The 24,564-nt window shown below is 47.5% G+C and overlaps 1 protein-coding gene across 1 annotated transcript in view; it reads right to left on the minus strand.

The window, feature by feature from the left end:
• The window catches only part of LHPP (phospholysine phosphohistidine inorganic pyrophosphate phosphatase), a 79,823-nt gene that overhangs the window by 32,401 nt on the left and 22,858 nt on the right, over positions 1 to 24,564 (minus strand). Inside the window, exon 6 of the mRNA XM_018078524.2 lies at positions 23,893 to 23,984. Within this exon, the coding sequence (XP_017934013.1) occupies positions 23,893 to 23,984 (92 nt within the window). The remainder of the gene's footprint in view (positions 1 to 23,892; positions 23,985 to 24,564) is intronic.

Here is a 24,564-nt window from a genome sequence, read left to right on the forward strand (position 1 = left end):
AAGGGAGGTGTAACCACTCTGGGCAGAGCTCTGTCCTCACGTGTCCTGTGCTCTCGACGCCCCCCGTCACGAACCATCTGGCTCTGAATCATCACCTGCCCCTCATTGCACTCCCTGGCACAACTACAGAAGAAACCTCTGTGTAAATCTCTGCAAAAGCTGAAATGTAAAGGAGATTGCTCAAAGTAGGTTGTAAAGCATCATCCTCTCCATGCCCAGTGTTCCAGGGAGGTAATGTGCTGCCTTCGCAGAAACAAGGAGGTGAATTTTCCAGACCTCCCCAAAACCAGCGGCCAAACCCATGAAGCACAAGAAGTGAGTCCCTGTCTGTCATGGGAGAGCAGCCAAATGTTTTTGTGAGCCCAATAACAGACTCCTTTGCTGCCTTTACATGTCTTCAGCATAAACCCAAGCCCCTCTGGTTTCTCTGTTCATATATATGTATATATGTGAACAACATGGAAACTAGGCAAGGTTAACTCCAAATGGAGCTGCTGTTGGATGGTTTCCCTGTGGCTTTTGCAGAGCACAGGCTCCTTTTAGCTTTTCCCATCAGACACACTTTGCCCCATGTGTAGGACAAGGCTTCCCCCAACAGGGATGGAGAGGCTCTCCCTCTCCCCACTCCCATCAGCCCCCAGCTCTCCAAAAACCAGAATGCAGAATATTATTGCGTGACTATAAATGGTGAATTGCACAGACCAGGAAGGATTATTTATTTATTCCTTCATTCCTCAGTGCATGCAAAGCCAAATTCTGTCTCCTGGGACTGCATGTGAGAGCTGAGGGCTGTGGACTGGTCAGTGGGGTGAAGTCCCCACGTATTTTTGAGTGGGGTGTTTTATTGTGTAAACCTTCCTGAAGCTACAAACGAGGACTATGTTTGTACAGAGGGTTTGCCATTGCACAGTAGCATTCTGAGAGCATGCCCTCCTGTCCCTTCTCAGCAAAATTCCTAATAGTGTATTTTTTGTGGACTTCAGGAGCCTGATAAATCTTCTTGTTATAAAGTGTCACCTGGAAAGGTCCCTCCTACCCCTGTTTCAAGCACTCCTCAGCTTTCCAGCTCTTGTAAGCAGGATAACACCTGAATGGCCCCAGGCACTCTGATCCCTTGCAAAGCATCAGGTTGGTTCTCTTTCATCTTCATTCCTCTATTCCCCCTTCTTCTGATAATGCCTGCTCCTCAAGCTCTGCCCACCTCATTCCCAGGGAACAGGATAACCAGTAACATAGTGACTGGCACCTTTCATCATTTTTCCCTGGGAAGGAAACTATTCCCTGGCACTGCAGCACTGGGCAGCACAGTTCTCCCACCTGGAGAACACAGTCCAGCTTCACCCCTGTGAAAGGGGTTTTTCACTGGTGTTGGCAGATTTTCCAGCATCCTGGGCTAACTTTGTGCCTTAGAAACCATGTGCTAAATTTGTAATGATTCCCTCCCTCACCCCTCTGCAGCAGGGATTTTTTAAGAGGAGTTGGGCTGCTCACCCTGGGAGATGCTGTTTGTTTCCACCTGAGACAGAGGCTGGGGCACATCTGGAGGCTCCCAGCTGGCCCAGACCCTGGTGTGCATCAGCTTGACAGCCCCTTGCAGCTTCAAAGAACCCCCAAGGCACCAGTACCCACTGAAAGGTGCCACCAGTGCCAACAGCATTTGTAGCAGAGCAATATGACCGTGCCCCAGGAGCATCCACTGGCCTGGCTGAGGTTTCTGTTTGCCATCTCAAAGCCCCCAGGAGGGCTTAATCCTGTTTTCAGATCTAATCCATTAAACAAATGCATTATCCCTATGCAGATTTGTGTTTTTCCTGGAGGTCCAGCTCTGTATCACATCTCTCAAAAGGCAAAACTTTTGCAGTGGCCTTACAAAACAAGGAGACACCCTAGTCCCTTCTCCACTGGGCTTCCAGCTCAAGTTCAGCCCTGACTGCAAATGCCCAGTTTGGCCAGGGACAGGCAAGAGTTTGGCAACAGGCACCAACACCCTTCACTTAACACCCATTAATGCAGGAGCAGGTCATGTCATGGTGTGGGTGGGATGCTGATCCCACCAGGCTGAGTGGTACAGCCCACTCTGGGTGCAGGGCACTGGGGCTGTGCCTGGGGCATGGGAGGTGCAGGCAGAGGCAGAAAGCCCCCTGTCCACCTCCTTTTCTGGCTGCTGAACCCCTGTGCTACAACTCTCCCCATTTGCATCATTCTTGGGAGAGTCAACCAGATGTCTGCCCCCTTCCCTGCCTTTAGCCAAACCACTGTTCTCTCCCGGTAACACATTAAGTATTTCTCTGCCTTCACCTTGGTCCAGATTCAAATCTGTTGTCAAAACACTGAGGGTTCAGTTCCAGTTCAAGGACAGCAGCCCCAAAGCCCTGACATTGCTTTTCCAGCTGAGCTCTGGCCTGTTCTGCTGTTGGTCCAAGACAAGGTCCTGCACAAAGCTGTGCTTTCCCCCCTCCAGCAACCTGACAGCACTTCTGCTCTCCAGGACTTTTAAGAACCTCAGAAAACCGAAATAACACAGACATGGAGTGATTCTGCACTCAGCAGGATCTTCCTAAATAAAAAGTCCTCAAGGTAGAAAAGCATCCTGCAATTACACAGACTTTTCCAGCAAGACCTCCAGCCAGGGAGCATCACTGTGAACCCCAAGGGCTGTGTGCTCCTGCAGCCAGCACGGCCTGACACGCTGCTGCCTTCCTCAGCCTCTCCCAACAGCCCAAATCCTGACAATCCTGGGTTTAAACCAAACTTACCTTGAGCAGGGGAGGACTGAAGAGTACAGTCCAAGGTATACGTGGTATCTATGGCCTAGCAAAGAGGGGAAGGTAATTCTTCTTTTTTCTTTGACTTTACAAATAGAGCAGAAGACAAACCCACCAGGAAGAAATTCCAGTCCTTTCCTTTTAATTGAAAGTAGATCCATAAAATCCTGCTAAGTCTACTGGCTAATGCAGGCACTGGAAGGCAGCTGAAATACACTTCCCAAGGGCAGGGTATGTTACAATCATCACATTTAAAAGTCACAGGGGTGACTTTTTAAGTTTAAAAGTGAAAACTACACATATGTTCCCTCCTCCCATACCCACACTCTGCTCCTGACCTCCTTCTGCTAATGTAGGAAACCTGATTTTGAAATAATCCGAAAGAGATCAGAAATAATGGTGAGTCAGTGATCAAATTTTAAAAATGTGATGTGTCAGTGATTGGATTTCCAAACATGATGTGTAACCTGCAGTCTCCTGATGAACTAAACCTGATGATCATGGGAAATCCTACAGGCTGGAATCAAGAAGAGGGATTTCTTCACGTCCAGTAGACCTCCAACAATTATTAGGTCTATTTACAGTTTATAAATGAAGAAAAAGATGAAATGCCTTCAACCTTCCTGCTATGCAGGGCACGGCATGTGCAAAAATTACATACACATATATAAAATAAACTAAAATCAGACATCGAAACCTGCACCTGAGGGGATATAATGATTTTTTTCAATGCATTTTTTCAGGTGAGATTATGGCTGAATGTTTGAAGGAAAGCAAAAGGCAGGAACAGCAGGCACCCAGTCCCTATTGCCAGGTGGAAAACTGGGCATCACACTGATATATGACATGGGATTTGTCACTTAATGCTGAAGCAAAAGAAATGTACAGCTTGGTTGTTTGGTTTTTGGTTGGTTTTGTTTTGGGTTTTTTTAAGGTTCAGCTGCTTTAAGGAGCTTGCATTTTTTAAGGAATGTCTGCTCCAGAGTTGTTGGGAAATGGGACTGTGGGGAAGGATCCCTCAGAGCTGGGTCTGGCAGAGGAACACGCTGTCTTTGATGCCATCTACTGGAATGGTGGTTCCAGGACCTGGGACCTGCTGCTCTGCTGGACAACACAAAATTATGGCTTGTTCCCACGGGGAGTTGGATGCTGCAAGTGGGGTGCAGGCTCAGAAAGGCTGCCCGGCCAAAGGGATGCTTTGCAGGACCCACGGATGCACTGGGACTTCCAACAGCACATCCGAGGTTTTCAGAGGATTTCACACAGGGTGTGCTGCTCCTGGAAGCCCACAGATGGCCAAAAAACAGGCAAGGAGGCAGAGCCCAAGGAATGAGCACTGCCATGAGAAAGGAGAGCAAGGAAGAGGAAGTTCCTGGCTGTAAGATTCAATCTATGGGAGGTTATGGCATTCCTAGGAGGGCAGAGGAGTGACACAGCAGCCCTTTAAGGGAGGAAGGGCTTCCTTCACTTCCAGCTGCAGCCCAGAGTACCAATTTCTGCAATCAGACTAAGCTGAGCTGCTGCCTGTAAATGACAGGAGAAGCAAGATTTGGATGGTATGCCTGAAATCCCTGGGATTTTCCAATGAGGATGGACAAATCCTCATCAAGTCATTCCACAGCGCCAGCTAAGTTTTCCTCCTCACCCATGTGCCCTTCAGTGCACCAGACCAGCTGATGACAGGAAAAGCAAAGCTCAGTTATCTGCTTATTTCACTTGTTCTGGTGCTGATTGTTCCCCCTCTAGCACTCGAAATCACCGGAGGATGCTTCCTGCAAACACTCTGCCAGACAAAGAGAAAACACTTGGGGATTTTTTTTGAGTCCTAGCTATTTTAGGAAGATGTTAAATACCATATTTCACTTCCTGGGGAGATTGATCAGGGGGTTTGTGCCTTTTCTTTAAGAATCCCAGCAGATAAGACCAAGACTCGTGTGCAGGGTTGGGTTTTTCTGTCCCAGTAACTATGATTTGCAGATAGGGAATCACTGCCAAGTGTCCCAACTACAAGGCATGTGCTGGATGTGGAGCCAGCATTGACTTGGATGGCAGGCCCAGCAACCTCAGCATAAAGGACACTTCTCCCACACTATCTCCTCAAACGAGCTTGGTAACATAGCAACAGCCACGTGGCCTGATTTCCCCATAAGTCTGGCCCCTCCAGGGAGTATCATCCCAGTGCTGAGCCCTCCCATGGTTTTACAATAGCTCTGTGCCCTTGGGAAGGTCCTAATTCACCTTTTTGTACAAAAGATCCAGAAAACAGAGGGAGAAAAAGAATTAGCTGCCATAGGGAAGGAGTAAAAATGATGGCAAACAACATGCAGTTGGTGAGCAAACTGCAAACTTTGAACAGATAAATCAAGAGAATAAACTTCTCTCCAATCTCCTGTAACTACATGAAACTTCTCTGTTATCTTTAAGGACAGACAGCTGAACCAGACAAAGGAGAAGCCTAAACTAACAGAAGATCTTCATATTTCTGTGTTGCCTGTATCTCCAGTCCAATAAATACACAGTCCAACCAGCTGGCCCCTGCACTCCTGTGCCAATAGCTTGTTCTTTTTCACTATTTGTTGCTTGTGCACAGCTTGGACATGCAGCAGAACCGGGAGTCTCCAAAAGGAGTAACAAACATGCTTAAGAAAGTCACTTTTTGGAAATAAAACCCCCTTAAAACAACACAGATCATTAGGAACCCATTTGGGACTTGCGTGACTGGTGTGATTCCAAAGTCAGGATCCACCTCCACAGCCAATTACTGATGGGGGGCTCATTCTGCAGCCTGATATGTGCTCCTGAAGGGACATCACAGGGAACAGCATCCCCGGGAGTCCACCAGGACCCCCAGCAGGTTCACCCTGTGCCCAGTCCCAGGGACACGGAGGGAGCAGGGCTGCAGAACAGCCCTGTCACAAGCAACTGCCTCTTCTTGCCTCCCAGCACAGTGTGAAGGACAAGAAGGGATCGAGGAACACAATATAAATAAAGAATCAAAGCCCAGGAATCTAGGGTAAAGATACAGAGAAGGAAAATAATGAGAAAAATGACAGGATGAGTGAAGACTGAACACACCTGAGATGTAATAAGAGGAGGGGTTGACTGAGTGAGAAAAAGGGAAATTCGGTATATTCTGTTCACAGGGCCACACATAGCTTTGTTGAACAGGTTTTGCTGCCTCCAGCATTTCCTGGGCATCTGCCACAGAGATCTGGGCTGACTCTCCATCCAAACAAACGGGATTGATTAAATTCTATCACACTCTCAAGGATTTCCATAGGCAGGCATCCTATACATTTGCAACGCAGCAATCTGACCAAATTCCCCACAGAGCAATTGCTACAGAAAACTGTTGTTTTACTGCCTCATCAATCCTCGAGGAGTTTCCTATAAAGACAGCAGCTCCTGGATTTACTTGGCAATCAGCCTGTTTCCAGATGATGGCCACCTGGGACGAGTGTGTTTGCTAACCAGGCAGTGCTGATACAGACACTGTTTGCAGTGCCCCTGCAGGGGGTTATGAGATGGGGTTTCTCTCCAGCCACCCTCACAGGACTTTGTTCAGAAAACACAGGTGCACATGAGCTGGAACAAGCACCACAGTTTTTCTGTCTGTTTTTCCTTGAGATCTCTTGGATAAAACCCACCTGGCTGTGTGTGTGGGTTTGGCTGGGAGTGCAGCAGGGCCCTGGAGCACAGGCTGTGCTGGTCCAGCACTCTGCTTCCAGCCCCAGATTCCTCTCCACCTACAGAGCCCAGGAATGGCTTGCTTTGCTTTTCCCCCAGACCTCTTCCTCCACCTTTCTTTCCCTCAAGCTTGCAACACAGCCTCAATCCCTCTGATACAGCCAGGAGTGTGAACACAGCCTATCCCTGAGGCACCAGGGGTTACAGCATCCTGCTGAGAAGAGCCTGGCTTTTCCTGGGTACAGATGCCTCCAAGATGTCCCACCACCTGAGGGGGACTGAGCAGGAACAGCTCAGCCACCAGCAAGGAGGTCCCTGCTCAGCAACATCATCCCCTGCAGCAGGGGATCTGGGAAGGAGGGCAGAAGGACACATGTGGGAACAACGCCAGGATCAGAGAGGGGATTGAGGGAAGTTTTTGATTGCCCTGGTTTGCCCAGACCCACCCAGAGGTGATTTGTGCTTCCAGGACCAGGATATATATATATGTTGGGCACGGCTCAAGAGCAGGCAGCCAGCAGCACTCTTGTGTCAGGAGGCAGCTGGGGCTGCTGGCACCAGTGATGTGCCCATGTACATCCTTCCTGAACCTGGAGCTGGGACAGAGGATTCCATCTAGACCCCTCAACAACCAGGGCTTGGGCTGGTCATGATTCCCTCTCCTGAGTGACCCACAGCCAGGCAGGGACTGGGACAACACCTGGGATCTGAGCTGCAGGAACTGGGAGCTGCAAAGCTGTTTATCCATTCCCATCGGATCCAGTCGCTCCTTTCGATCCAGGAAAGCATCTGTCTGGGTGAAACGATGCTCTGCATTATTATTCAGCCTGGGTAAGTTTTAAACATCTATATGGCAAACTCCACCACTTCCTCTTAATTGTCTTTGCCTTTCGGTAACCAGCTGTGCTTTGGCAGGGACAAAACCCCTGAGAATGGCCACACAAGGGTGTGGGAGGAGGGTGCCAGAAGCAGCAGCTTGGAGCTAAATAATGTTCACTGCAGCTGGAACAGAGGAAGGACCAAGGCACTGGTGGAAGGTAAGGAGGTTACTCCATCCCTGCCTCTGCAACCACCCTTATTAACATCTCCTGTAACATGCTTCCCTAAACCTCCCATGAGAAACTTCTAAGACAACCTGTGTTTACATGGTATGAAAACACTCTCCCAAGACACAGCACAAACATTGCCACAGCATTTCTTTGTAGCTGAAAGCGATCCCAGGTCAGGATTCCAAGAACACCTCTGCCTCTTGTGACTGTAGTGTGTGATGTTTTAAAAGCAATAAAAAAAAAAACAAATAGGAAGAAAACAATACATGTGGGAGGTGAAAGACCTTTTCCAGCTCTTGAGGAGCGATGAGAAAGGCTCCCACGGGCTTCAGCCAGAGAGGGACCAGATCTGCACATGGTTCTCCAGTCACGTACAGATGGCAACACTCCCTTGTCCACAGCTGCTGCACAGCTGGCAGCACGAGCCAGAGCCACTCCAAAACCTGCCTCCCACTGCCAGATACCTCACTGGTATAATTTTTGCCAAGGCTGCAGCAGGAAACCAGTGAGATACAAAGACCTCAGGAAGTCGCTTTGATTTCCTAACACCTGGAGTGGCTGTCAGCTCCCAGGTTCAACAACCTGCCTACAGAAGGGCTAAATGTGCAGCAGAGCTGGCACTGAGAGCACTAAACTCTCCTCTGGATGAAGGGGGTACATTTTGTTTTGCTGTCCCACCATTTTCCCAAGCACATGCAAAGATTCCTTCCCTTGTTTTGCCAGGCAAACTGTTTTGTAGCTCCCGGGCTACAAAGCGCTGCTGTTTCCTAATAAACCACCATTTCCACACCATCCAACACCTCAACCAAACTCTTCAGGACTTGGATGTATGCAGGAATATGAGTCAGACACCAAGGTGAGAGGCAGGCAGGGATGGCAGCACAGGAGCTGGGAGCATGGGACTGTAAAGATACTGCTTTGGCCACCAGGGCACTGAGGCTTCCTGATACACCCTCAAACACACATCCAAACCCCTTCTGCCTGTCTGATTACCTGACCCATCTGAGCTGGTGGCCTTCCTGGTGACAGCACAGCAGTGCTGGTGACAAGACACCCCTCTGTGTGTTCCTATGGGAAGGTGTAGCAGGCCAGAGCCACCACACTAGTTCAGACAGGCAGCCTGAGCTAATTGTCTGTTCCACTTTCAACAGTGGCCAGTTTCTGACAGTGGTTTAGGAAAACGTAGGAGATTTTATATTAGAATTTTTGCCCTGAAGGAAAAATGCCTTTTGAATTTTATTAGGGTGAATTTGGCTTGTGTCTTGAAGCAGAAAGGCTTAAGAGTGCTACCAAACCCCTTGGACTAAAACCCTGACTCAGAAGGAGGCAAAGGGAATTTTCCTTCTGTCTTCTTTGGACCATTATTTTCATCTTTCAGCGTTTGTTGTTTGGGGTTTTGTGTGTGCTTGTAAAAACTCTAAAACCCCACAGTGCTTTAGAGCTGAACAGGAAATCAAGGCCGTGCATTTCAGCTCCTGCTGCACTGGAAAAGACGCTGACTTTTGTGGTAAGAAAAGAGTAAATATTCAGCCAAAAGGCAGCACAGCTCATAAAGCCACAAATGCAGACAGGCCTAGAAGTTATGAACTTATTACAAAAAAGACCAGCAACAATTATTAAACCCCAGCCCAGGCATTTTCCTCTAATATTAAATGATGGCAGCAAAAGAGCTTCCAGGCTCTGCTCCTTTACCTGCCTTTTCACAGATTCTGGATAACCCCTGTTCTTTAACAAAGCCTGAATTGTCCCAAAGGGATTTTCCTTCTCGTGCTGCTATTCCTGCTTCTAGCCAAGATTTTCAGTTTTGATAGGGCTCTAAGATGGACAGGTGATACCCACGGCTTGGCACAGGGAAGCTGCAGTCAGCTCTCCACATGCACTTGCTACTCTGACCTTCCCTGCACGGGGAATTTCTGAATACATATTGCCTTTCCTTACAGAGAATCATGGAATGGTTTGGGTTGGAAGGGATTTTAAAGTTCATCTTGTTCCAACCCCCTGCCCTGGGCAAGGACACCTTCCACTAGACCAGATGGCTCAGAACCCCATCCAACCTGGCCTTGAACACTTCCAGGGATGGGGAAATGTCGGAAAAAAACTCCACAGAAATGCTAGAAAGAGAAAAAACAGGCAGCTCCTGAAGAGGGAATCAGAGGAGCTTTGCTCCCTTCTCAACAGAGAACCTTCCCTTACCACCAACAGCTGCAGCTGCCTACAAAGGCCAGGTATTTCTCACCTGCAAAGCAAGGGGGAGGAGAGTGTTACAACTGACTCCCACCGATTTTTGGCCTGTGCCTCCCTGTGTTCCCATCAGCATTCCCAGTTCCCACGGCCTCCGAGTGGTGACAGTGAAAATAACCAGAGCAGCCCACAGATGAACTCCCAAGTATTTAGATTACTGAACTGCACCTCCATAAATCCATCCGATCCTCTGCCGTAGGAAAGGGCTCAGGGTGTTAAATAAATAGACGATAAATTTCAGAGGATTTGGTAAAATTAGGATTGTCGTTACTTTTCCATTCCTAGAAGATTAATCTTGGTTATAATTATCCCAGCTACATCCAGGCTTTTCAATAGCTCATACACTGATAAATGAAACGTTCACTCTCACAAATGCCTCTCCTTCCCCTGATGGATGCAATGTGTTCCAGATGGATGGAGAAACCTTTCCTTTTTTTTTATATTTTTTTACACTTGCTAAGCTATTTCCAGGCACCCAGAGCACCAGCAGGTGTAAATCAGCAAAGCTCTGCCCATTTACTCCACTCCTTAGAGCAGATGAGAATCCAGACCCTTGTTTCTATCTAACATTACAGTCACAGACTGCACATAGGTGACCGTCCCATAAATGAGTGAGGGAAGAAAAAAACCCACCAGACAAACACAAAAGATGGTAATTGCACAAATCACTTTGGGCAGGCAATGCAGTGCCTGCCAGCCCCTGGAAAAAGCCACTTTAATTAGGCTGATTTAAATGCAGACAGGTTCTCTTTTCCCTTTCAACTGATGTCTTTGTACCCACTTTGTATGAACATGAGCTGGTCTCCATGTCCTCAGCCAAAGCCTGGACTTTCACTCCACTACCAGGACAGAGGGAAGAACCACCTCAGCAGAGCCTCTGTGAGCCCCCCAGAGCAGACCAGCACCTCCAAGGCCTGGTGAAGGGAGACAGAGATGCTTTTGAGATGAGAAAGATCAGTGCTGCCCCGCTGAGGAGCGGATTCTCCCTCTGCCCTGCCACACCATTCCTCTGTGATGCCCAGGCTTTCCTCAGGGCACTGGGATTTTCCAAGTGCCTGGCCAGGGCCAGCTGGAAGCCCATCTGCAGCAGGGCTCAGCTCACACAGTGCCCCCGTGGCGGTCACGAGTGGCATTTCCAACATATGTTTACTCCCAATCCTTTCAAACTGAGCACGTGAGCACCCTGTGGCCACTGCCAGCTTCAACCTCCTGCCCCTGTGTGCACAGGCAAGGCAAGATCTCAGAGCTCTGCTCCAGAAATAAATGCATGCCTGTTTGTATTTAACTGCCAGAAGGAAATGGTAGAAAAACCCACGTGGAAACCAGTGACTGGCGAGGGGAAAACGTTTCTCTGTGAGCTCCCCCACGGCGTCTGCTCGGTGCGATGGGGAGACGAGGATTCAGTACGGGGAAGGGGTTGTGAGTGTTTCATCAAGCACTGCTTCTCAGACCAAACGAAAATATGGCTTAATTCATGCTCTGACTGTCTTTTAACATGTAGTCTTTTTAACTGAATGCTATTTGACAGCCTGTGCTACGTGCAGCAGCGCTGGCCAGCGCCGTGTGTGCGCCAGCGCCTCTGGCCACCATCTCACAGCCCTCAAGCCCACTCCCTCCTCCCAAATAAGCCCCATCTCCAAATCTGTCTGTTAAAACCCCAGGACGGATATCTAGGGACATGTTTGTAAAGAAAGACAGCTCTAAAAGCTTTATGTGCATAAAAACACAGCTTTGTACAAAACTACTGTATCATGAAGCTCAGGGGCTGCTGAGAACAGAGTGATCAGTCATGCCAAAAACTGCAGGAAGGGACTTTTCAAAGCAAAAGTCCATTTGCTTTGGTAAAAGGCAACTCCCCACCTCTCTACATAGTTTAAAGATGACAAGAAAGTCGAGTGCTTGCTAGAACATCTCAACCAGAAAGGAAAAATAAAGTGCTCTGTCTGCAAGAATAAGAGCTGGCTCCTCTAGTGTGTGCTCACTCTCACGTCTGTCAGCTCCACTAATTCTCCGTGGAATGATGGGTCTGTGCTGGAGCAGCTGGCCCACAGCAGGACTGGCATTCACCACTGGAGTACACCAGATTTATTCCAGCTGCTCAGGTTTAGGTCCCTGCTGCTCACACTGCTATTCCAGTTAGGCTGTACCTAATAAAAACTATCAGGGATCAAAAACTAAGAAGATTCACAATCTAGATGCAAATAGAGATTTGTCTCTCAGTCAGAGGGGCTTCAAGCTTTCACACGAAAAATAGGCAAACTATGGAAAAACTGTTCAAGCTCCTCTCTGGACCATATACTTAACCCCAACGTGGGAAGTAAATTCCTGACCCTGCCTGGGCCATCTTCTGCTTTCATGCCATGTCATTTCCCAGCAGACAACCAGAAATATCCTCCTGCTTAGTCAGACAAATCCTACCCAAAGGCTGATGAAGTGAGAACCAGCTCGTCTGTGCCTGTTGCCTTAACAAATGTCTGTAAACCAGCTTGTCTGTAGGAAAAGTTTCACTGTTGTTATGATCTAAGGGTATTAAAACCCCCCAGAAGGAAAGGCTGGCATGCCTGAACCCTATTCTTGCTACCAAACCAAATAAATTGGTCTCCTATCAGATGTCTGTATTGATATGGTAAAACTCTTTCCCTCTTTTCATTATCAGAGTTCGTTAAAAATGCCCAGCATTATGCATGAAATCAGCTCTTGACACAGTGTTTACACAGCAACAGCAGTTTCTTCAGCTTCACTGGGGACTCAGAGACCAAACACTGCCCACAGTTGTGCTTCAGGCACCTTTGCTATAACAGCATTATAAATAGGTAATGAGAATTTAAAAGGCAGAAGGAAAACAGATAATGGAGACATCCCATATCACATCGGGCTTTCATCATCTGAAAAGAGGTACAAATTTCAGCACGGGCTCATCAACACTGAGGGAAGGTGTCCTCGTTAGAGGATGAGCACAGGAGTCTCCTGGAAGCATCCAAAGGGAAGAGACACCAAGTTTCAGAGGAAAACTGTGACCACGTCTTATACTCACTATCGCTTTTAAAGGAGACAAAGCAGCTTGGCACAGAAGTATGAGGAACTGTGTTCAAGCAATTTGGAGTTAGAAAAACAATGGCCATGGTCATCTATGCCACGTGAGCACAGACATGGAGCAAATCCCTGAAAGTTTGCCTGGAAAAAAGCTGCTTTCAAACCAGAGAGCTGAAACCAAGGGAGGTCATTCAGTACCTGGCTGTCTCAGATGCTTCCATGGCCACTGTGAGCAGCATCCACACACTTGTAAGCCTAAACCAAGCAGACTCAAACTACAGCTGTGATGAATAACCCCAGATACCACTGGGGGGGGGCTGATGGTCAGAACCTTGAGTGCAGCTCAGTAACTTTTAGCACACTTAAAAGGAAAGAAGAGTGTCATCTTTATGGGACAGACTCTACCTGAACAGGACCTTTTTTGCACTTACCATCTCCCCTCGAGTTATACACAGACAGCGCTCTCAAAACTCTTTTCCAACATGCAGTTCCAATCCTCTTCCTCCCTCTTCAGGTCTTTCCTTCCCCATTCCCTCTTTCCCCTGATTCACGGCCACAGCAAATGTGCCACTTGATTATCTGCTGACACATGCATTTAGCACTTCTCCACACAAAGCAACGAATTTGGAAGCCTTTCCAACTTCCCCTCTGGATGATGTCACCCTGGGCAGACGCCAGGCTGGGTTACAAGTGAAAATCCTTCACTTTGGGGTCAGACATTCTCCTATTTTTAGGCCTGGTTTCAGTGTTGTACAGCCAAGAGCTGAGCTGAACAGTTCTTGTTATTCACAGCAAATGCCTGCCAGGTTTTGGCCAAAGCTGGGCTTTGGGGCTGGTGAAGGGGCTCTGCAGCAGCTGCTTTGCTTGTCACGGTGCTCCAGCAGCTCACGCTGAGATGAAAACCACTTCAAGATCCCACCCTCCAAAAACTGCACCTGTAAATCCAAACCCAGGGTTGGAATTTGTTCTGGCAGTGAGGAGCACTGCTGGCTTCCTTCTGCCCCATGGAGCCTCTGGGGATTCTCACAGTGAGAAATATTTCCCCTCCAGGACACACCAGGAATGGGAAGGGGGATGGAGAAGAAGCCTAAGGGTGTTGTGCAGTCCATAGCTTGTGAGCTCACACAAACACACCCAGCTCTGACAGCCCCATCACCCAGCCATGCCTCCCCATATTCTCATTAGTGGCCAAGTCATAGTCATAGAATTGTTTAAGTCAGAAAAGACCTCTAAGACCATCAAGTCCAACCATTCCCCCAGCACTGTCAAGCCCACCATTAAATCATGTCCCCAAGTGCCACATCTACATTTACATGTCTCTTAAATCCTTCCAGGGATGGAGACTCCCCTGGGCAGGCTGTAGCAGGACTTGATAACCCTTTCTGTGAAGGAATTTCCCCCAATATCCAATCTAAACCTACCCTGGCACAACTTGAGGACACGTCCTCTTGTTCTGTTGCTTGTTTCATGGAAGAAGAGTCTGACCCCTACCTGGCTACAACCTGTCAGAGAGTTGTAGAGAGCAAGAAGGTCCCCCCAAGCCTCCTTTCCTCCAAACTGAGCCCCCCCAGCTCCCTCAGCTGCTCCTCATCAGGCTCATTGCAATAATTTCCCTAATTGCAACACCCTAATCAGCCAGTGCCTGTTTTGTGCTGTGGCCATTTAAGCAAGTGATGTGTTGCTGTGGGTAGAGCTGGTCCCTACCAAGCCCAGCCTGGGCAGCTTCCCCAGGGCACATCCAGATCCACCTGGCCTTCTTTAGGATGAGATGACTTATACCTACAGGTGCAAAGGTAACTTGGGGAGATTCCAACCTTTGGCTGCTGCTGGAAACAGGACAGGACAGGACAGGACAGGATGACTCCCAGCCCTTCTCTCTCCATGAACACAGACCACTGTCTGCAGCACCAGATCCACCTGCACAGCACGGCCAGGTTTCCACCCAGGGACAGACAGGCTGTGGAACTCTGCTTATGAGGACACTGACAGTGCTTACAATGGATTGGGAGTGAGTGGAAGCTGGAAAGACAAACCTGACACACTCTCCTCTCCTTGAAACTCAGGGGGCACTCAGGGAGCAGTTAGGAATGGAAAAGCAGTGGGCACTGCGAAATAAAAGCACACACTGGCACAAGTAACATGGAAAAAATATGGGCAAGATCACCTTCCAAAATGACAGGAGTGGGTCCCTGAAGGCATCACAGAAACTATATTTAAGGGGAATGAGCCTATAGACCAGGAGCATTAGACCCAGGTGATCATATGGGGCCATTTTAGACTCAGAGCACAGTTAAGTAGGAAAAGTATTTCGAGATGAGCTGCAGATCCACGTGGAAAGCAACAGCACATGCAGCAGCAATGGCTCTCTGGTGCTCCCCATGGCTCTGAGACCCATCCCTGTTTTTAGGGAGGCCGATGGCTTGAGTTTAAAGACTGTACAGGATGCAGACCCTGTGCAACAGCACCAGCCCCTCATGCTGAATAAGCTCACGGCCCCCGTGAGCGGGCAGGGTGAGGTGTAACCATACACGCTGCTGACAGGGACTGAAAACCACAGACAGCTAAGAATCCTAATTGTTGGGGGCAAAGTGTGAACATGAGTCACATCCCACACCAGCTGCAGGCTGTCTGCACCCCAACCAGGAGCATGGGCAGTGCTGGCAGTGGCAGGGGAGCCCTTCACCCAAACCCCTTCTCTCACATTACACTCGTACTCCTGCTGCAGCACATGAGCACTCATGTACAGACACACCAGAGTTCTGCAGTGTCTGCAGAAGACCTAAAGCTGGCACTGCTAGGTCCTTTATTTTTAACCCTGGGCAAGTCACATCATGCCTCTCAAAGGGGATGAAAACCAGCCCCCAGCCCAGCAGAAGCAGCTGGAGGGCAGAAATCCCCATGTCTTGCAGCTGCTCCCACAGGCTCAGCAGGCTGGCAGCCCCACTCCCATACACCCCAACAAACACCTGTGTCCATCACCCCTGTGGCTGCTGGAATCACAGAACCACACAATGGCTTGGGTTGGAAGGGACATTAAAGATCATCTAGTTCCTAACCCCTGCCATGGACAGGGACACCTTCCACTAGACCAGGTCACTCCAAGCCCAGTCCGAACTGGCTGCGAACACTTCCAGGGATGGAAGGCAGCCACTCTGGGTTTGTTGGTTAAACCCACTTGTATAGAAAAAATAGATGTCACCAGCTAAACTCCAGCATCCATGGGCCACACAGGACAGCATTAAAGCAGGAATACTCCATAGTTTTGTGCTTGCAAGGTGCCAGCACAAAGTACTGCTCCAGCATCGTGGCTCCTGAGCGTATTTACAGCACAAGCAAGAGCCCAAGCCAGAAGATTAAACTTCAGATACTGGACCATTTGCTTCAAGGGAGTTACATCAGCAGCTGACTCGGCCTGTCTCTCTCTCATGTGCTTCCCTCTCCCTTTGAAAACAACGCTCTGCCTTGGTTTTATCCATCAGAACAGTCTCCCCTCCTGCCACCCTCCCTGAGCTGCTCACTGAGAGGGCTCCATGCACCAAGTGAGCCCGGAGGATACTTAGCTACAGGAAAAAGATATGCAGAGAAGAGGAACCTGCTCTTTAAAAATAGGAAATCTCTAGTGAAACCACACTGTGCAGCTGTCCCAGCTGTGCCCTTTCTGCAGCACATTTCAGCAGGCTCATTTGCATTTTTACGGAAATAAGATAGTTTGCTATGGGTATGGTGTTCTTCAACGCTGTCAAATCTTGGACAAGCTGATATAGCTGAGCATTCTGCAAGGGACAAGTGTTGAGAAATGCTGCTTCACTGTGGAATTTTTCACCACAGCCCTATGCAGGCGTGGAGAAAAGGCCTCTAAGGATAAAAATAAGCAAGGACCTGCTCCCTGTGCCATCTCTGAGACCACACCGCTCAGGTCACGGATGTCTGTGGTGACAGTGAGTGTTCTGTAGATGAACACACGCTGTGGAAACCCTGGAAAGCCCCTGAGCTGCCTCCTGCCACCACCACCTCAGCTCAGGAATTCTGTATCTGCAGGGAGGAGGGAAATGCACTTTGTCCAGGCAGCTGCCAAGGGCTCTGGTGTTCCTCAGGCCGATGCAGGAGCACACGTGGCCGTGTCGGGTGGAGGATGGCTGCCAGCCCGAGCTGAAGGAGCACGTACTACCAAGACATCGAGGCACCAGAGCAAAAGGGAAAGAAAGCAAAATAGCCATTAGCTTTGGATGCTGTCAGAGAGGGCCTGGTAGTGATTTAATCCCATACATCAAGATCAGCAGAGCCACATGCCCTCCCAGGTCCCACTGCCTCTGGCTTCAGGTAGCAGGTACCATCTCCTCCTCTCCTCTTCTTTCAGCTCTTTATCAGCTTCAGAGGAGGAGAAATGGAAACCTGAGCTGCCTCTGCTGTCGCATGAGCTAGGTTGATGTGAAGCAAGAAGGGAAGGATAACTGCAGCCCAGGCTGACATGGTCACTACCACCTCGATGTGCAAAATGCACGTTGCTCCCTTTCCTAAGTGTTGGAGATGAGACAGTTGGTTAGAGTAGGATTGCTAAGGAAAAGTCAGTCATTAGACAGGTAGGGAGTAGAATTGTCAAGACTGCTGAGTGATATTGCTTTTCCTCACTGACCTGATCCATTCCTCTCTTATTAATCCTACTCTCATTGCAGACTGATCTCTTTTCTGATATTCAGATTAATTTTTTAAGAACTGCACCCAGCATGGCTATGACCTGAGCATGCTCTGCTTCCTTGAGGTTTATTATGGTACCATTGAATAAATTTATCTGCTAATAAAAAAAACCCCTAAACTCACATTTCTCTTTTAGACTGAAGATCATTACATTTATGCATGAGCTAAAAGGTAGCAGAACTTCCTACTCCACCTTGCTCCTTTTAGGAGTGTTTTAGCTCAGGTATAACCTGGATTTAGACTAGACTAGAATAGAACAGAATAGCTGAAAGTGGTCTACAGTGATCATCTAGTCCAACTGGTACTTCTAATATCAAATAGTAACTTTACTAGAAGGTAAACACTTGGCTATGTTCAATTAAGGAAACAGAAACATTCAAGACACATAAGCGATGATTCTTTAGAATGCTTCCTGAATTCAACACTTACACTTCAAGAATAAGTGCAGTAAGTATTCCCAATGCAATGTGTTACGTTGAGCCCTACCCTGCAAAGTGGATGGCTGGATTATCAAAGAATCCTGCAATGATTTGGGTTGGAAGGGATCTTAAAGACCACCCAGTTCCAACAGCCCTGCCATGGGCAGGGGAACCTTCCACTAGACCAGGTTGCTCCAAGCCCTGTCCAACCTTGAACACCTGCCTTGAACACTTCCAGGGATGGGGCAGCCCCAGCTCCTCTGGGCAACCATGCTACAACAGCAAGAACTTAAACCTTCTCAGAGGCCACTCATTCCTAAAGCACCAGATACTAAAACTATTTTCTGTGTCTGGACGCTGGAAGGTACTGGGAAAATGTAAAGCCGTGGTCAGACGAGCATTTATTTGCTAAGTGTTTGCAAGTTGGTTGCAGTGCTAACTCTGAACTTCCTCTACAAAGCTGATTCAAAGATTATGGTAACCAAACTGATAAACAAGTGTGAAGATCCACACATGGACAGAGCAAGCCACGATTTGAATATGCAGTAAACAGTGATAAGGCTACGCCTTGGAACTGCCTGCAGTCAGCTCTCCTGCCCAAATGAACACCAGCTTGCTGACACCAGGCTTCAATAAGCATTGCTTAAGACATTAACCAACATGAATTATAATACAACTTTTCGCAGTGCAAATACGGGCTGGAAGTCTTTCCACTTAATACTTGAAACAGGCTTAATTATCAGGATGTGAGGCCATAAGAATGCCTCTGGTTGTGTCTCAGCACACAGGGAGTGTCTCTGCCTGCTCGTTCTCATTACACACTGCTGGTGTGATCCATGGAGACCCAGGAGATGGGAAACAACTAATAAAATTGTTCATCTTGGTGTGGTTAGTAATGCAGGAGCAAGAAAGGGAGGGTGGAGGGATGCTGCTTCTCTGCAGAGCAGTAAGAGGCCACTATTTCTTTGCAAAAGGTTTTCATGAGCTTTCATTTACTTACACAGTGGCAGCTGCGAATTTATCTGTGGGTGCAAATCTGTTTATTAAGAATAATTTTATAACCTCACTTAAGAGGACATGACAACAACACAACCTGGTTTTCTCAATCCTTAATTCACTGATGATGGCAGCCCAGAAGACTTTTCCTCTGTCCCAAATTCTGTCTTGATATGTCTAGATTTCTCCACTGGCAAGCCAATTTCCTATAAATCTATACAAATTCCGAATATTTTCTTCAATCACACAAGAGGAACAGATCACAAGCCACTTTATTAAGGAAGCTGGGATAATCATTCTCAGAAGATAATTAAAAAGCAGGGATACATGAAGTAACTTGACCCAGTTTTCCCAGAGAACAGTGGCAGAGCTGGAGGGAGATGACAACTCTCACAGGCCTTGATCATTTTATCCTTCATCCCTGGGGTATCTTTCATGTCTGTAAGGAGGAAGCTCTGGGATGTTGATATTGATGTCAGTATCAGCCACGGCCATGAGATAAATCCCTAATCAAAGGAAGAAAACCCCACGTGGGCACTGAGAGGGGGTGAACCCACAGCGCCAGATTCTGAACCATTCCAGAGCTCACAGGTGAGCAGGGGCAGGGGGCACCACTGCCATGAATATTCCTGGCTGCCACCACATGCCAGCAATGGAAAGTTCTTTACCTACAAATCAAGACCTGTAAATAACAAGGAGAAGGGTAATTCTTACCCCCTGCCAAGAACCACCTGCAATTCGATGCCCTGACGCGCCTGAGAGGTGTTCCCGATGTTACAGGGAGACAGCTGGAAAAGCCTCAAAGTCACTTTTCTCTGCTCCAACTTGCAGGCTACAAAGAGGATATTACCCAGCATTGCAGAATCAATAGCTATTGTGGGATTCATTGGTTTGATGTCAAGGCCAATTAGCTGCAAGTGGAATTAGCACATACTCTGTGCTGGAAGGCAAGTACATGTTCTTCCCTAGATGGGAAAGATGTTGGCTATGAAGGGCCTCCATGCAGGTGTGCACAGAAATTTGGGAATTAGCATCACATTTCCCAGTGCTGACAAACCTCACTGCAGCTTCTTCTCTCAGCAAACAGGAGCCTGAAGCAATGGCCTGCTCTGTCCTGTACATGAGACAAACTGAGAGAGGACAAACCCACAGACCAGACTGACCCTTTTTTTTGCATTTTTACACCTATGAAAGGCTATACTCGGCCAACCCAACTACTCACCCCATGTCAAAGAACCATGATGGCTGAGGTCACCTCAAAACACCACCTTATCCCTACATCTTCCCATTATTGCCCTGACTGATGCTAGCATAAGTTTTACTCCACGGTGAAGCTGGGATTTATTGCATTTCTTGGACTGATCTATGCTGTGCCTGGTTTGGCTACTGAGAAAGAGCTCAATGCTTGAGATTAAGTCCTGTTGGACTTAAGTTTGTCACATTAAAGGAAATTGGCTGCACAGATTTTATCAAACTTCAAAGATGCAAAAGAAGCAAGAGAAAGGAGCCAACTTTCAGAACCTCCACGCAAGGTGGTGTAAAACTGAATGTTTTTGAAGCAGCTTAACCCATATTTTAACTCCCACCCTGGGAGCAGCCAACAGTGAAGAAGACTTTGCAGAGGCCAGGAGGGTGAGAGCCCAGGGAGGAGGCAGCCCTGGGGCTGCACCAGCTCTCCGTGCACGTCCCTTCTGCTTCCCCTCTGGACCTCGACTCGCCTGCAGAGCCAACCACCCCACCCTGCACTCACAGAACCAGTTCCTCAGTTCAGCAGGGAGCTGGCACCCAGTGCCACGTCACGGAGCAGCAGGGCACAAACATGCCATGGAGGAAGGCTCCAGCCACTGTAGGCTGCAGTCAGCTTCCCATTCCTGGCTGGAGGCTGCCCACCCTGGCAAACCGAGCCACCCCATCTACTGCCACAACCTCTGCAGAAGCAGCTCAACCCGGTTTTTTTCCCATAAAATGATTTTCTGGCTCATTAAAACAAGTAAGATTCACCAAATTGTTCTTCAGCCTGAGATTGAACGTGGTTGCTGAAGCCCCTCTGAAATACCATAAACAGCACAGTAAATCCTGGCTCATGTGTCGTCTTTTGTGACACAGTGCATAACCCGTGGTGGCACTGGGTGGGCAGCAGACCTCAAAAATCACAGAACCACACAATCAGAGAATATCCTGAGTTGGAAGGGACCCACAAGGATCATCAAATTCAGCTTCTGGCCCTGCACAGGACACTCCAACAATCCCACTCTGTCCCTGAGAGCGTTGTCCAAATGCTCCTTGAGCTCTGTCAGCCTTGGTGCTGTGCCCACTGTCCTGGGGAGCCTGTTCAATGCCCAACCACCCTCTGGGGGAGGAACCTTTATCTAAAATGTTCATGTAAACTGCACTGACCACTGAAATAAGGAGAGCTGCCCCAAAGCACACTTGTGCACTGGAGGTGATGATGTCTGCCAGCCAGGGACAGCATTTGGGTGAGGATGGAGGGGGGGGGTCCATCCCTTGGACCTACAGGATGACTTGCAAAATGCTGCAATGGTTCCTTTGTTATTTTTTATTTTATTCACAAATGAGCTCTGCACTCGTTGTGCTGAAGTGAGGCACCATTGTTGGGGCAGAAATGGAAAAAAAAATACTCAAGGTTGTAGAAACACAGAGAGAACTCAGCTGGGGTGATCACTCATGTCCTGAGCTGCATGATGCTCATGGCAGGGGCCTGGAACAAGATGATCTTTAAGGTCCCTTCCAACCCAAACCATTCTATGGTTTCATGATTCTGTGACTGAAACCTGTGGCAATCCCACTGTAAAACCCTGACACTGCTGAGCTTTACACCTTTGGAAAAGCAGCCCCAGGCTGTGGCTGACACTCATGTGCATGAACCAATGATGCCATCCAGAGGTGCTCGGGTGCAGCACACAGCTCTGTGTCAGCAAGGACTAAAGGGAAAGACAGGGCCTGTGCAAAATCTTATATATCATACTTTAAACTAAACCCACCACCAAACAACTACATTTTCTGTTATGTTTAATTTATCTTGCCCATCGCTTGTTTTTTTCTGTTTCTCTCACTATTCACTGTGTGTTTTGATTTTCTAAGTCATTCTTAAAAATACAGATAACACCTCTGACCTCTCCTGGCAAACAAGAGTTACTTCATTTTATTCCCAATTACTAACAGCAGGCCTGGCACCACACGGGGAATTGAGACACTCGTCTGTATTTCACTGCTGTGCAATAGCACATGAATTCAGATAACACCAAGCACAGGCTGAAACAGGAAACAAAACACTGGAAAACAATCTAGAACAGCTGGTGACTCCCTTTCAGCTGTGAAATCATGACTCAAACTTGATACAAGAAAATGGTTTTTTCAGCATATGATTATACATATTTATGTGTGTGTACACACAGTTTATGTCAGCTGCCTGAACAGTTTGGGTACAGCATCACCTGTGGCACATTTTATGATGGGCAAAGTATGGCCCAGGAGAGGTTTGGTCAGTAGCAAAGGCTTGATTTACCTCTGTGTGCAGAGATATATCCTTCAGTGGCACCTGTACCTGTGTGATGTTATGATGTGGATTCACAAAGTGAAATAATATCAGAGTAAAATCAACCACTGAATCCTTATTTTCTCCTTTAGGAAATGAATAGGATTAGAATCACATAATCATAGAATGTCCTCAGATTGGAAGGGACCTACAAGGATCATTGAGTCAAACTCCTGAGACTGCACAGATTAGGGACAAATAATCCCAACAGCACAAACTATATACTTACTCCTTTAATCTTTGAGATTTTTCAAACTTCATTGAGATAAATAACTGATTTTGAGAGGTACTATCTTAAAATTATAGAAAATACAAGACCCCTGTATCTGTCTTTTAAAAGACCATCACTTACCGGTCCATTAGAATCAAAGCACTGGGTATTATTTTATCTCCTTACAGAAACTAAATAGGAAAATTGAGAAACACATTGTCTTGAAAAACTAACCAAGTACCTTTTCAGATAGCTTGTGGCAAGCACCACTTTCATGTGTTGTATCCCTCCCCAAAGGAGCATCCTTCTTTTACAGTATTTGAAAATTAAGAAAAACTGTAAAAATATAAATGATATCAGATGACAGATGGTGTGGCTGAACCATACTACAGGGAGGCACAATCATGGTTAAGAGGAGATGGCTAAGGGGAGATTTTGACTGTTATGGGATCAGAAGGTTAAATTTAGGGACTGATGTCTGCACAGCATTTGGACCTTGAGTGGATCTCAAACCTAACCAGGCCTGAGCACCTGATGGTTCCTTCACTTCCCATCAGTCAACCCTGGGCCATGGCCTGTTTATAGGGGCACTCAGGTCCCCCATCAGCAGCTGCAGGGAGGCAGGTCTTGTGAAAGCTCAGTGAAAGCACAAGATCATGGAGACACCTGCAGGGAGAAGGGTTTGAAGGGCCACTTGGAAGAGATGAGCAGGATCCTGCACCCTGGTAAGGCAAGAGGTGGAGAAACAGCTCTCGTGCTTCAGACACCTCAGCACTGAATGTGTCTGGAGGGAAAAGCAGACATGTGGAGCCCTTCATAAAGCTGTGGGAGGTGACCCACAGAGATTGCTGAATCGACAGTCTGATTTTATAATCCCAACCGTGCTACAAGTTTCAGACACGTCTTATATCAAGTGCACAACACTTCCATGCAGCAGCAAGAAAAAAAATAAATAAACCCCAGGAAACACACCGGTTCTATGCACTGGGATGAAAAAGATACAGCTGTAGTTTAGCAGAAAATATTTCTCTAAAAGATCAAGGACACTGTGCCTTCCCCTTCCCACCACTTTCATACACACAGTATTTTCCCAGATGAAAATGTCACCATCCACCCAATGCTGCACAGGGAAGTGCTTGTGCAGACAACAAATGCAAGTCTACATTGACACCAACGGGAAAAGAGCTGGAAAAGGCATGGAAAAAGTCTGGTCCTGTGAATGTGTGGGCTGTGCACTGACCTGTACTTCCCTGTCCTCACTTGCAGGGCTCTCATCCCGCACTGCTGGGCTCCCCCGACATCATTCACGATGTCATCCCCGATCATGATGGCCTGTCAGGGAGAGGAAACACAGGAAAACTGCCATGAATTCCATTTCTGCCACATGTCACACGCCCCTGACATAACAAACAGCCTGACTTGATGTTTAATACCGCCATCAGACAAATTAAACAAGATAATATTGTCATCAGATTGATTAAAAGTCATCCTGCCTTGAATGTAATTCACGCTATGGCTCCTGCAGCGATGCACTGGGGCAGCACACGCCTGTACAGTTTGTAATCAATCACAAAAATCAAAGGGACTGGGCACACAGTTAAAAAAAAAATGGTAAATTTTATGAAGTTAGGCCTCTTCTGTTCCTAACAATCCATTTCTGTTACACTCCAGGCAGCTTAAATTAAGCTTAACTTCTTAAAACTGCTATTCTACAAAGTAGTCAAAAGCTTAAGCTTGTGATCACTGAGAGTTTGCTTCCAACCCATTCTCAGGTTGATACAGAAATTTGAGAAATCACTGTAAAACAGAATTTATTCATTTTTGCACAATATGACACAATATGTACAGGCCTAGCATGCTCTCTGTTACCATCACCTTAAGTTTATGCAAATACTAATAAACAAACTACATT

The sequence above is a fragment of the Manacus vitellinus genome, unplaced genomic scaffold (assembly GCF_001715985.3).
Source record: "Manacus vitellinus isolate BGI_N305 unplaced genomic scaffold, ASM171598v3 scaffold_40_pilon, whole genome shotgun sequence".
Classification (NCBI taxonomy): Eukaryota; Metazoa; Chordata; class Aves; order Passeriformes; family Pipridae; genus Manacus; species Manacus vitellinus.